At 44.6% G+C, this 13,032-nt stretch overlaps 1 protein-coding gene and 1 long non-coding RNA gene across 3 annotated transcripts in view; one reads left to right on the top strand and one right to left on the bottom strand.

Annotated features, from left to right (window-relative positions):
• The window catches only part of BRMS1L (BRMS1 like transcriptional repressor), a 24,886-nt gene extending 20,272 nt beyond the window's left edge, over nt 1–4,614 (bottom strand). Inside the window, exon 1 of one of the 2 annotated variants that reach the window (XM_068946470.1) lies at nt 4,095–4,614. In XM_068946470.1, the coding sequence (XP_068802571.1) occupies nt 4,095–4,230 (136 nt within the window). In that variant the 5' untranslated portion in view covers nt 4,231–4,614. The remainder of the gene's footprint in view (nt 1–4,094) is intronic. The other variant, XM_068946471.1, reaches the window with a different exon arrangement.
• Nucleotides 4,435–13,032, top strand: LOC104141566 (uncharacterized). The gene is made up of 4 exons (XR_011141581.1): nt 4,435–4,487; nt 4,882–4,949; nt 5,035–5,174; nt 12,591–13,032. It is a non-coding gene; the product is annotated as an uncharacterized lncRNA (long non-coding RNA).

The raw sequence follows: 13,032 nt of genomic DNA, 5'->3' as shown, positions 1-13,032 counted from the left end.
AACAAAACCCATATATTAAATATATATTATCAAAAGGAATAGGACAGAAATAGCACCAGTTCTCAAGGGCAAGATATATTGATTTTCTAACTGCATATTTTATTCTCAGGCACCTACTGAAAAAAAGATAGTCAAATGTAAATAAAGCAAAGACAGATTTAACAAAAAAAATCCTTTCCTTCAAAATCTTTTCTTCTTTTTCTTATTGATTTTAATTAAGATATATTTCTTACTGTGCTTATCATTTTACATCTGTAGAAGCAACATGCTTCCATGGGACATGGTCATATTTGTCAAGACATTGAGACAAGCATGTAGTTTTCTGTAATCATTGCTATTTAAGTTTTTCCTTAGAAGCAGTTCTCCATGGAATGCAGCAGAAATTATATGCAGCGTTTCTTGTTTTGTTTTAAAGAACTATCCACAGATTATATTGTCTTAAAACAAAGTTTTCCTCCCTCTTCCTCCCTCTAATCTCAGAAGACATCAAGACAATGGCAAGACAATAGAATTATTTGCCTTCAATTAAAAAAAAAAAAAAAGAAATCAACTGAAGTGTCATTGTGGACATGCAAACTTCAAAATTTGCCTTTAAGAATATTACTTTGCAAAGCTACAAACAGGAGCAAAGGCAAGTTTTGAAAAGGAACCAACCTCAAAGTCAGTGGCTGGAACTATCAGAAACCAGTTCTCTTTTCATTAGAGCCAGGGAGTTGGAGGAGAGAGTTAAGTTTACTTCTCTCATACCAAGCTCCCTTTCTTACACAGCAAAAGACATTCTTTGTCTCCAGCTAATCTAAAAATGGGCACTCCCAGACAACATCTAACTACAACACAAACTGGAAGTCTAAGATGGGTTGACTAGCAGGGATTATCATTGCAGTGCAGCTCTTGGACCTCCTTGAGGAGTCCTTCATCACCTTGTGTCTCACCCACTTACTGTCTAATTAATATGTTAAGCTTGTATTCCCCCTTTACACTCTACATGTTTTCCCCTGAAAGACTTAAACTTCACTCTACTATGTATGGTGGTACTTCTTGAAAAATAGTTGCCTCCAGGAGGGAAGAGCTGTTTCCATGAAGTTCTTATCCAGAATGCTGTATTGCCATTTTATCTCATGAATGCTTCTAATAATAAAAAATTGATACTTACTTTCATAAATCATATCTGAAAGGAAGAGAGCAGGCTGTTATGCAAACAAGGATATGCTTTTCCAGTTCAAGATATGATTACCTCACCTCCAGCTGCTTGTCCCTATACCCTCACTCAAGCTTGCCTTTCTTCCAGCATAACCACCAGCACACACAGACGCTGCATGGGTTTCATCAAAGCAACCCAAGACAGTTGAAGCACTTTTTTTAGTTTTATTTTTAAACTGCATCATTTTGACAGAAAGGGAGTAAGGGGCAATTAATTGGGCCCACCTGTTTACAAAAACTGTGCCCACACTCATGTTTCAGTGCAGAGCCACGGCAGAGTTTTGAAGACTGCCCCATAACTAGCCCAGCTTTCCATGCACTGGGTCATTTTGGAGTACTTTTGGTAATTACAAATCAAATTCTTTTCCTATCAAATTGACTCCAAAGCTTTGCTGCAGGTACCTGACAAACGTGCTCAAACATCTGTGGAGAACAAAAGGACTTGAAATAATGACTTTTCCTTGAGGCAGCTTCCAGTGAAATACGTTTCTAGCATCAGGCTAGAAAATCTGAAATTAAACCCTAGCTACTTTAGAGATGTAGGGGCCTCAGCACTATCCGCTTATATATTCTGATTTTGCCAGACAATTTAAAGTAGTTCACTTATGTAGACACCAATAAAACTACGTTTATAATAATTTTGCAAGCCCACACCTGGATGTGGTCCACCATTCGCTAACTGAAGAGATTTCCTGCACGCTATCACACTATACAAGAGAAGCAAGATGTTCCCTCAGAAAAGGAAACAGCCCAGAATTTAAGAACTCCCTGCTCCAGGAGACCTCTTGTCTAAACCCATGCAAGTCATTAGTCCCAAATTCACAAAAACGAGTAGGTGTCAGACTAAATCATTTAAGTTGGAGGTATTTACATATCTTTACACAATGGCAATTTAAAACTGCAGCTCCACAGCAGCAGAAGCCAATCTAACTGCTGGTTTACATAGTCCCTCGTGCCTCCCACTGTCACACACCAGTCTCTTCACTAAGTCATTTTCACATAGTACATTGGAAGAAAATTATTCCTTTTTTATGGGTTATTTTTCTGACAGCTTAGCATGCAAAGGCTCAGTAAGCCCTGGAGACCATGCAGGAAAGGGGACAAGAGAGTATGGTATACTAGGAAGGGCGCGTAGAGAAGACAGGCAGGACCATAGCAGCCTGCAATTTGATTCATGTGGACAGACATGGACCAGGAGCCTAAACTGTAAAATGGGGCTCAACTAGCAATATTTTCCAGCTCAAAGGAACTGGGGGGGGGGGGGGGGGGGGACGATGAGGAATGGGGTAGAGGAAGAAGAAAAACAAAACCAAAAATATAAAGCTCCATATCAACTGTGGGCAGATTACCTAGATTAGTAGATTAACCAAGGCCTCTACTGGAGGACCACCTCTTGTCCAAACTGAGCATCAACCTAGAGTAAGGCCTAAGGGCACGGCTATACTCCTCCCCAGTACAGCAGCCACACTTCCCCAGCAAGGACAAAGTCCTCACTCTACTTTTGCAGAGCTAACTTGGCTGTCCCTGTACCACACTTGCAGTGCTCCAGCACCTTGTTAGCTAACACACTGCTCCAGACATGGTCACGCTGTGTGAGTCCACAAGGAGCCAGAGCTGGGCTTTCCAAGAAACTGAAGTCAGTGTGAATATAAGAGCCACAGAACTTTTCATCCAAGACATCCCAGATCTTATAACATCAAATGACGAAGGAATTAACTGTACACTGGGAATTTTAACACACTCAGGTACAACAATCACTGGTCCACATAAATAGCTAAAAATGTAATTTCACAGCTAACTAGTCGAATTTATATTTTGCCACTCCTTGCACAGTGCCAAGCCTGGCACTCATAACACTGGTCAGTGTGCAGGTGCAAGCGTGGGATAGGATCATGGCAGACGAAACTACCAGAAACACACCTCAGGATCAGAGTTTCTCAGTGTTTTTCAGCTAGCACTTCTAGTGACAAAGATACTACCCGAATCAGCAGATATCTATAGAGCCCTGGTGATTTCAGGCTAGTAGTGTGCATGTTTGATGATCAGTACTTTTCCCAACAAAAGGCCATCTTATAATTCAGCCCTTTGAATTATAAGGGACCTTGGAATAGACAACTTTCTTCTAACACAGAGAAAATTGGAGAAAAGGTAGTCCTTTTAAAGCCTGGATTTCACATACTAACATCAATCTCTGCCTACAATCCAGATGAAGTTACGGGAAAGAGAAGACGGGATTTTCAATAGGGTAGAGGCATAAAAGCTTTGCAGAAGTGGCAGGCAGTGCTGGCATGACTTCACAGACAGGCCTCAAGAGGTGAGCAGAAGAAAATTTAAACCTCATTGAGGCTGATGATTTTGCGTAAAGGAAAATACACATACGCATTTTATACACAAACAGAAAAAGAGATCGTGCGTGTTTGTGTGTGTGCGCGTGTCTACATAAACACACACACACACACAGAGCTCTTGAAGCGAGGACCTCAGGCGAGCACCTCCCCCCGCAGCGGCCCTGCACTCAAGCCCAGTCGGGCACAGCCGACAGCACTCCCCCAGCGCGGCGCGGCCCGGCCCGGCCCGCCAAGCGCGGGCGGCGGCCGGCTGCGGACCAGGAGACTCGGCTCGGCTCAGCTCAGCTCAGCTCAGCCCGCCGCGGGGCTGCGGCTCCCGCCTCCCCGCCACGGCCACCGCCGGGCCGGCGGCCCGGGGAGCGGCGGCGGGGCCGGGGCGGCGGGAGGGGCGGGGTCACGGCACGCGGGGGGCGGCGGGGGGGGCCGCCCCCGGAGCGGGGGGCAGGGCGAGGCCGGTGTCCCCTCAGGGGAGGGCGCCGGCGGCTGCGGGAACCGCCGCGGCACCCGCCCGGGCCGAGGGGCTTCCCCCGCGGGCGGCCGCGGTACCTGAGCTGTCCCCCTCCTCGGATACGGACGAGCTCTCGGTCTCCTCCTCCTCCGAGCTGCTGCCCTCGTTCTCCCCGTAGTCCACCTCCATCTCATCGTGGTTGGTCTCCTTCTTCTCCCGGGAATGGACCGGCATCGTCCCCGCCGCCGAGCCCTGGGACAACCCTTCCCGCCGCCGCAGCTGCTGCCGGCCCCTCCCCCCCTCACCCGGCGGGCACAACCTACGCCGCCCGGCGCCCTCCTCTCGCTCCCATTGGGCGAGCTCCACGCAGGAGGGGCGGGCTCTGCAGCAGGGCCGGCAGGCTAGGTTAGCGCGTGCGCGAGGCACCTTGGGAATTGTAGTCCGCCAGGAGCTGCACGGAGGGAGGGAGGAGGAAGCCGCCGCTCATGGCTGTGGGGGCCCGGAGTAGGGGGGGGAGGGGGGCGGCGGGGCCGCGGCTTCTTCCTGCCCATTCCCGGGCCACCCTCGGGACTGCTCCTCACTGAAAGGCTCCATGGTGGTCGCACACCTGGCCGCGTCTCCGGCTGGTAGCGGGGGCGGGCCTGGGCCCTGCGGGCCGCGCCCGGCACCGCCGCCGCCCGGAGCAGCGACGCGGGCGGCGGGAGCCCGGCTCCGCCGCGGCCTGCCCCCCGCCTCCCCCCCGCCCGTCCCCCCGGAGCCACGCCGTAACCCGGCGCTTCGCCTCCCGGCAAGGCGTCCCGGTCCCCGCTCGCCCCCTCTTCCTAACTTTCACATCGCGGGACGCATTTCAAGTTAAGCTAGACTGAATTTAATCCCCTAAAACAGGCAGCGACCAGTAGGAGTGGACGTGAGAAAGGGCTCTGAGGGTGTGCTGCAATTTGTGCAGGGTTCGGGTAGGTTTCATGGCTTTGAGTATCAGTGTTTTTCCACTCGTTTGCTAATTGCCACTAATTGTGCTATGTATGACGTACTGAACAGGAACGGCACTTGTCGGAGCAAGCCGTCGGAGCTGTCACCCTGCTACCAGCAATGGGTTAGCTCCACTTCAGGACACACACAGGCAGGGAAGTCCTGCAGGGATTGTCAGGAGCCATGAAATATGTGCTCATGGCCTACAGGTAAGCACGGGCAATATCTCTGAGAAAAGTGTTAAGGCTAAGGTGAGGTAGTTTGTATAGCACAGGCTGAGTTTATAAGTTTGGGCCAGGTTTAAGTAGTACTGTGTGTCCCAGTGATGTGCTGTGACATTGCTCCAATGAGAAGTAAAGGTTATATTGCCAGGCAGTAGCATTTCTTCATGTCAAGAGATCCAGATTTAGTCACTCTATGCAATTTGGAAGGATGTATTATACAGGTGATATTTTGGGGCAATAAATAACTGCCAAGCTTCCCTATGGACTTCAGCCTCTGTGGAAATACTTACCTTACCATAACCACTGCTGTTTTTTAGTCATTGCTTTTTTTTCCTGAAGCATCCCACATCTCCGCATATATAGAACAACTCATTTCCCCTCTCCACCCAAGAGAGTACACTGATGTGCCACCTCTTCTCCAAGAACACAAATGCCAAGACTAACATAACGATAGTTGTTGAAGGGGAGAAATATTGGACAAAATTAACCACCTCCTATCTTTCACTATTCAAACTCAATCCCTTCCTTTTCAACGTTCTGGTCAATGTTCAAACCAGCATTGTTCTGGTTTTCTCGGGCCTCTTAGCTAACTGGGGGCCACGGAGAATCTGGTATGCTTTACCCACACTTTGATTTAATCCATAATGAGTTTTATAATTATAGGTCTATGGTATGAAACACCTGTAACTTTTAAAAGCAGCCAGTGTACACAGAAATTAATATTTTCTTAGATCTGCAATACTAGGCACCTTTCGCTGCTGAAGATGCGCACCTCCATCTCCTGCCTCTGCTTCCCAGAAGCGCTTTTCCCGCTCCAAGGGCTCCATCAGGCCTTTCCCTCACACCTCCCCCTGGGGCCCAGTCCTGCTCTGGTAATGGCACAGCCACGGTGGGCTGGGCCTCAGCAGGACAGTCACGCGTGCTGTGCGCCACCCGGCAGCCACGGGGCACAGGGCCAGGCGTGCTGCTGCCGGGGGCCCAGCTCGACCTGGGAGCACAGCTGCTGCCACCTGCCCTGCACAGGCCGAGATGTTAGCTACGGGCTAGCAGAAAGGAGCCAGAGCGATGTTTAAGGAGTTGCCACTTAACGACTTTTGATCTGTAAGGAAACTGGATTTTTTTTTCCCCCCTAGTGGTTGGGTTATTTAGAAAAGCAATAACAACCAACTGCGTCCACAGGTTTTCCTTGTCTAGAAACAACTTCTGGGACCCCGACATCTGACCAAGTGCTGGTTCATACCGTTTTAAAAATTAGAGGCAGTTACCAAGGAAATGCATAGTAAGCTGCTGTTCCTTTGAACTACCTTTGAAAGTGTTAACGGTGGTGTCAGAAATTAAAACGGCTAAAAGGAATGAAGAGAAGGCCTGAAACATGAGCTGGAGATCTCCCCAGAGGAAACTGGTGAATTTCACAAGCTGGATCTGAAGTTTCACTTAAGGGATCCATAGAGAACTGAGGAACTGACAAAAAGAAACCAGAATAAAATATGTCTGAAATTGAAAATTCCCGTTTGGGGCTGGCAAGATAAAAAGGCTAGAAATCAAATGTTCTGGACAGATCAGAAGAACTGACTGGAAACAGTGGCAGGGGAAGGAATGGCAGGAAATCAGGAAACCTTTGGCCTATTTGTAACTTCCTAACTGAAGAGGGAAGCTAATAATAAGCCCCAGAAGGAAATTAAAGTTCCCGTGCCACGGTGGAAATAAGCAACCGTGATGGGGAATTGAGCCAGAAAAAGCATTTTAGTAAGATAAGATTTTTATGTGTTTCTTTTATTCTGTTTGTGTCCATGGGGCAGGAATGAAATTACCCAGCTATAGCAATACAAACGTTTACTGTCTTGGGGGACAGGGTGGGTGGAAGGAAAAACTGTACTGGTTGAAGTTGACCTCACTGTCCAAATGGATTACTGAAAAAAAAAAAAAAAGAATGGGCTATCTCCAGCAGCTATAGACAGTGTTGATGGCACAGTACCACTTGTTCCCAGAATTAAAGTGACTTACCCAGATCACCTACAAGCCCGTAACATACCAGGTAGCAGCAGCTATCTTGCTAGAGCCCAGCTGTGTGCTAGAAGGAAAGGGGAAAGGAAGAAACTAGCTGGCTTGTTAGAAGACTTGCAAAGACTTGTATTCTTGCTGTGAGAAGATACTAGCAAGGGCGTAATAGTCAGCTGCCAGAGGACCAATCTATAGGTTTAAAACCATGTCAAGATCAGTGAAAGGAAGCACAGGAGGTCTGCAAAGCAATATAATTTGTATATCATGAGTTTTCCCCTTCACCAGAGTAAAATAGCCATTAAGAAGTAAATCTTCATGATCCTTGTCAGCTCATGTTTTAAAGCGTGTGATGAAATGGAATCCGCATCTAGTATGCGATATTTGTGAACAATTAGAAAGAGAGATAGTCCATCAGCAGGGACAGTTGGCAATAATGCAAAATTAGAGAGTAGTAATTATGTTAAAAGCTGATACTGGAAAAAATTTGGACACAAAAAGCGTGGTTATAAATAACATGCTGGCCAGCACAGACCATGACAGATGGTGAAATCTCCTTTCCCAGTTTGGGAGAGAGGAGGATGATTGAAGATGGGAGCTCACACATGAAGAGGAGGAGCTTGGAAATGCAAGCATCAGCTTCACAACACTTAATCTGGACATTTAAACCAATAACAGGAATCTGGCTATTGAACAACATCTGTGGAAAACACAGAAAAGTGGAACCTGGCACAACATGGTAGCTATTAGACCAGACATGTTCAAAAACAACTAGGAAGCAGAGACTCTGTAATTTTACACCTAATTTGCTGAATGGAGACAGTGACTGCAAATACATATCACTCCAGAATCTGGAAAGCTGTTATTATCTTTCGATTATCAAACTGATTACCAGCTTTCATTGTAGCAAGTAACTGCATAATGAATAATCCTACACATTTCTAAGTGCTTTACAAATCCTTATTAGAGAAGTGGCCTGGTGCAAAAAAAAGAAAAAGATACATGTATCAGTTTTGAAATGTTTCTGCCTCTCAGGGACTGAAGCCATGATAACTATACTTCAAAAGAAAGGTGGGAGTGGTTGAAACCTGTTTGAGAGCAGGTTTCAAGAAAGTCCTAGGTTTTCTGCATGTGAAAATGGAAAAGATCCCTGTTAATTTGCTGGATGTTTCTGACAAGGAAAAGATTCTACAGAGAGAAGCCAAAGATGCAGAATGTGAGTCAGTAAGACACAGGAATAGATGAAACCCTCAAGGAGAACCAGGGACAAAAGAGTTTCTGTTGGATTTGGTCCAATATAGTGCAGTACATTTTGATGGGTTTGAAGTATCTTCTGGTTAGGAGTTGTTCTCCCAGTTCAGAGACATAGTTTATCTTGCACTGGGCATCACAAGATTGATTGTTGGGGGGCAAGGCAAAGGGGGCAGGACGCAGTATATATCATTAATGATAAAAAAAAGAAGCCTCACAGAGAAATTTATCTGGAAGTTACACAAGAGGTTTTAGTCAGTCGCAGGGCCTCATCTATAGTTAGGTTTAAGAAAGAAGTGGAAGCACAGGGTTGTTTGTGAACTCTTGAAAACTGAATTCGGTCACTTTGAATAATTTTTATGCATTATCACAAAGAAATGATACACTGGGATGCTCTAGCAAATTAAATCTGATTCTTCACACTCAATTTCAAAGTGCAATATTAGGAGATGGGTCACAAGAAGAAGGAAAAGACTATTCTCCCAGCAGGACAAGGTCAGCAGCAAGTTAAAGTCTTCGCTGTATGCCAGCAACTAGCTGTGTTGGAAGGCTATTGGATCATGTTCTTCCCTCACCTCGTGTATTTTCTAGGCAAGATATTCTGCCATGTGTTGCAAATGGTCTCAAGTAAGCTTAGAACTACAATCAAAATAAATCCATAATTCTAAAGCCCCCTTTTATTCCTGCCAGTAAGGTAGCGGGAGAGAGGGAGGCAAAATATTCCCACTGATAGAAGGGAAATAATCTGTACATAACTGGTCCTCTCCCAAGGGCTGGCAGACATGCAGAGTTTCTGCAGGGCTCTTCTGGAAGTTCATTTGCGAGTTTGTCAGTATTGCAAAATTATTTCATAGGTTGGGAAAGAAAAAGAAAACATCTCAGTGGCTGAGAGACCATGACTGAGCATTTTCGGTTGGAAAAAAAAAAAGCGGTTTTAACTGCCACTGTATCAGTATATTCATGTTTCAAAACCTCTTTCCTATCTGATATGGATACTTGCGCTTACATAAGAGCACAAACATTATGAGGTGAAGGTGACTTAGCATAGCTAAAGTCTAAGTTCTCTGGCACCACTGGACAGGAATTAGTAATTGGTTACATCTCTTAAAAATAGCTTTCACATATATGACAGTTTCTGGTGATGAGAGACCATACATTCCTTGTGTTTCAGCATGGCTGACATCATCTTAGCATACTAAGAAAGCAAAGCTTAGGTAATGACTTTCCTTTCAGGTGGTTTCTTCCCCTGCTACTTGTGAAGCCATTAGCTAATTTAGGCCAAATTTGACATGGGAGCAGAAGCGTCAAAGATACCAAGTTTCTGAGTGTTTTGTGAAACAATATTTGGGGTGAGAGCCCCTGTTAATATTCCACAGAGGGAAACACGGCTAGAACTTAGCTTTTACCCTTCCAAGAGGCAGCAGTCAGCTGGCCACTCTTGGCCAATCTGTATACCTGTAGCTAAGACACAGCTGCAGTCAGGACTCTTGCCCATCTCAAATAGCTAGGGGAGGACTATGCAAAGAAGGTTTATGGATATGGAAAATAGTGACTTATAGCGTTCAGTGGCTAGAACACAAATTCAGAGGAAATCTGGCTTCATTAACACTGCAGCTCTTGGAAAAATTCATTCAAGCTTGGGATTTTTGGTGGCTGGAAAGACTGCAGTGTTCTGACTTCTTACCCAACTCTGACACAAAAGTGTTAATGCTGATACATTGGTTAACAAACAAAGCAATAAAGCAAGAATGGTTGCTCAGGGGAACATAAGCTCATGAAGAGCTCTTTCCTTCCCTCAGTTACAGAGGCCTACAATGTCAGGTTCATCTACGAGATACAGGATTTTGCAAATGGAAATGGGAATTTGTGCTTTTTTGCAAGTGAACAGGACTCTGTAGAAGGAATAGTTAGCTATTTCCAGTATTATTCTCATACTGGAAACCTCTTAACAGGATTCTGATTTTTGACTGACTGCTTAGGTCAAAGTGGCCAGCATCCCCAGTATCAATATGCTACATTAGAGTACTGAAATCTACACAGTCATGGTTTTGACTATTCAAACCTTAATTATATAGGTTTGGGGTCTTTATCTCTAACTAAACAATTGCCAATTAAGTTAGCTGAACATATGTTACTCCGGCTGGTTCATAAACCATCAGCAACACAGGCAAAGCTGTATACTCATAGCTTACATGAACCTGAAGCACAGGGTGCTACTTAGAGAGACCTCCCCCTCAAAAGCAAATCAACTCCCATAGGAGGGAAGCTGTGGAAGGTAGTGTAAAAAGTAGGAGAAGGAATATTTTGACGGAAACCTCAAAGGGATCAAAGGGGTGTAAGCGAAATAAAAAGAGATGAGAAAGTAGTGGAATGCTCTGTTTTTCTTCCTGTAATTTTTTGTTTTTTTTTCATAATGGACCCTGCGGGCAAAGAGCTCTTCAGTGTAATATACGTATGAACCTCTGAAGGGTCATGTTTAAGAGCTTATGCCAGCTACCTCCAAAAAAGGGAAATAGTTGGTGAAATTCTGAATAATCTTCATTCACTTTTGATCATGTGGCATATATATTAGTAAAGCAGGGTTTCCGGAAACTTGAATTGCTGGGATGGATTGAAGAATCCAAAATGCCTTCTTTCTTTTCAGAAATATAGACTGTTGGACCAAGTTAGAACTTAAGTGTTTTTGCTTTCTTTATCCAAAAATACTTCTTATTTTTTGAAATACTTGGCTATAGCTGACCTTTCTTTGGAAATCATAATTTTTGGATTAATTGTGAAAAGGTAATTGCTGGTATGAATGTGACCCAGTTGCCCTTGCTACCTTGACTGCCCAATAGGGCTCTGTACAGAAAGTTAAGGGGAATACAGTTCTGCAATACTTGCTTTTCTACACTACTTCTTAAAAACTTCAGTTAAACTTAGCTATGGAGGCCTCCTCATGGCTGGACAACTGCATTTGTAAAGTCTTTTCTTTAAAATGGAAACACAAAGATTTGGGTACAGTAATAAGTGCCTAGAATGTTGCAGAACCTAGCCCTTCCCTAACTAATCCTGGTATTTTCTAACCTTGTCCTCCATGCATAATCAAAGTCATTGAAGTCACATGCTTCAAAGTCAAACCTTTGCAAGATTATGGCCTTTTAACTGTGTACGGAACATGCCCTTCCTGCCAGGTATGCTTTGAACAAGGAGGTGCTCTCTGGAAGTCATTATTAACTTGGTTAACACCACTCCCTCCTTTCATTTAATGTTTTGGTGACATCTGATTCTATTTATTTAGCATTATTAAGCTCTGTGTTGAGTTAAAGACCTAAAAATCATTTTAAAGGCAACCAAAATCCCAAAATACATTTTTAAAAGGTTGTTAAAATACAAAAAATATTCTTAGAATTCATAAAATTTAGAAAACAAAGCACTTAAAATCAATGTAAGAATAGTTATAGGTGTCAAATCTTACAGATACAAAATGTGTAGTGCTATAGTAAAATGAATTATTGTAATGCTAGCTATAACATAACATGACTTATCTTTAGCTCTTACTTACAATGACAGAACTGTGAAATGATTCGTGGCAGACCACACAGGTAGCCAGATGACACTGACTCCCTCACTGATGCACTACTGATTAAACCTCGTTGTCCTAATGCTTATAATACTAACTATTGTTTGTCATGTATTTACATACTCAGATTTTTCTATTTATGTAGCAGCTAGGTCATTCAAATTGCTGACAACTCTTATGATTTTATAACAAGTCTCAAATAATTAAATATATATTAAAAACTATACTAAAAACTGCAGCCTTTGGAATCAGACAGAAGCAACTCGATTTCCTTGATACAAAAACAAGCACCTTGGACTGACTATTAAAAGAAATCGAGGCGAAGAGACGCTGGAAATCATGAGCCTTAAATGATCCAAAGCAGAAGTCAATTGAAAAATTCAGGCATTCTGTATTTCATAAATTTTAGCCAGTGTCAGGATTTTAGGAGAAAATTCATGCTTTTCAGTATATGAGTTCGACCCTTAGCAACAGAGTTCATATGGCACATTGTAGAGTTTCCTGACCATTGGTGCAAGCCTCTCTGGTGAGGCTGTGCATGGAGCTCGCACAAATTTGTTCTCTTGAGCCTGTTTCGCCCGTCACTCTAGAGCTTGGCCACGACTGCGCCGAGGAGCACGGCGACAACGCAGCGATGACACCGTGGATCCAGCCACGCTTGTCGGCTGGGCCTCTGCGTCAGCACGGCTGCCAAAGCGAGGAGCAACCGGCAGGAGAAGCGGCTCCAGACGGGCGGTCGGGGTGAGGGGTTGCAGCCTTGTGAGGCCTGGTGTGGAAGGAGGAGCTGTGAGACCCTGATCGTTTCCAGGTGCCCAACTGAAGCTTGGTTAGAAGAGGGTTTGGAGCCACAGCCTTGGTGAACATGGTACTGGACTTGCATTTTATTTCATTATTTCCTGCTGGCTTGGGGGATTCACCTTTACCTCACTACATCTCAGTTGCTCTGTATAATCAATCGGTAGTACCTGCTCTTAGTAATATGGATGACTTTAAATTTTACTTTTAAATAGACGAAATACAGTTTCCTGCGGC

The sequence above is a fragment of the Struthio camelus genome, chromosome 5 (genome assembly GCF_040807025.1).
Source record: "Struthio camelus isolate bStrCam1 chromosome 5, bStrCam1.hap1, whole genome shotgun sequence".
Taxonomy (NCBI): Eukaryota; Metazoa; Chordata; class Aves; order Struthioniformes; family Struthionidae; genus Struthio; species Struthio camelus.
This window is presented reverse-complemented; position numbering and strand designations above follow the sequence as displayed.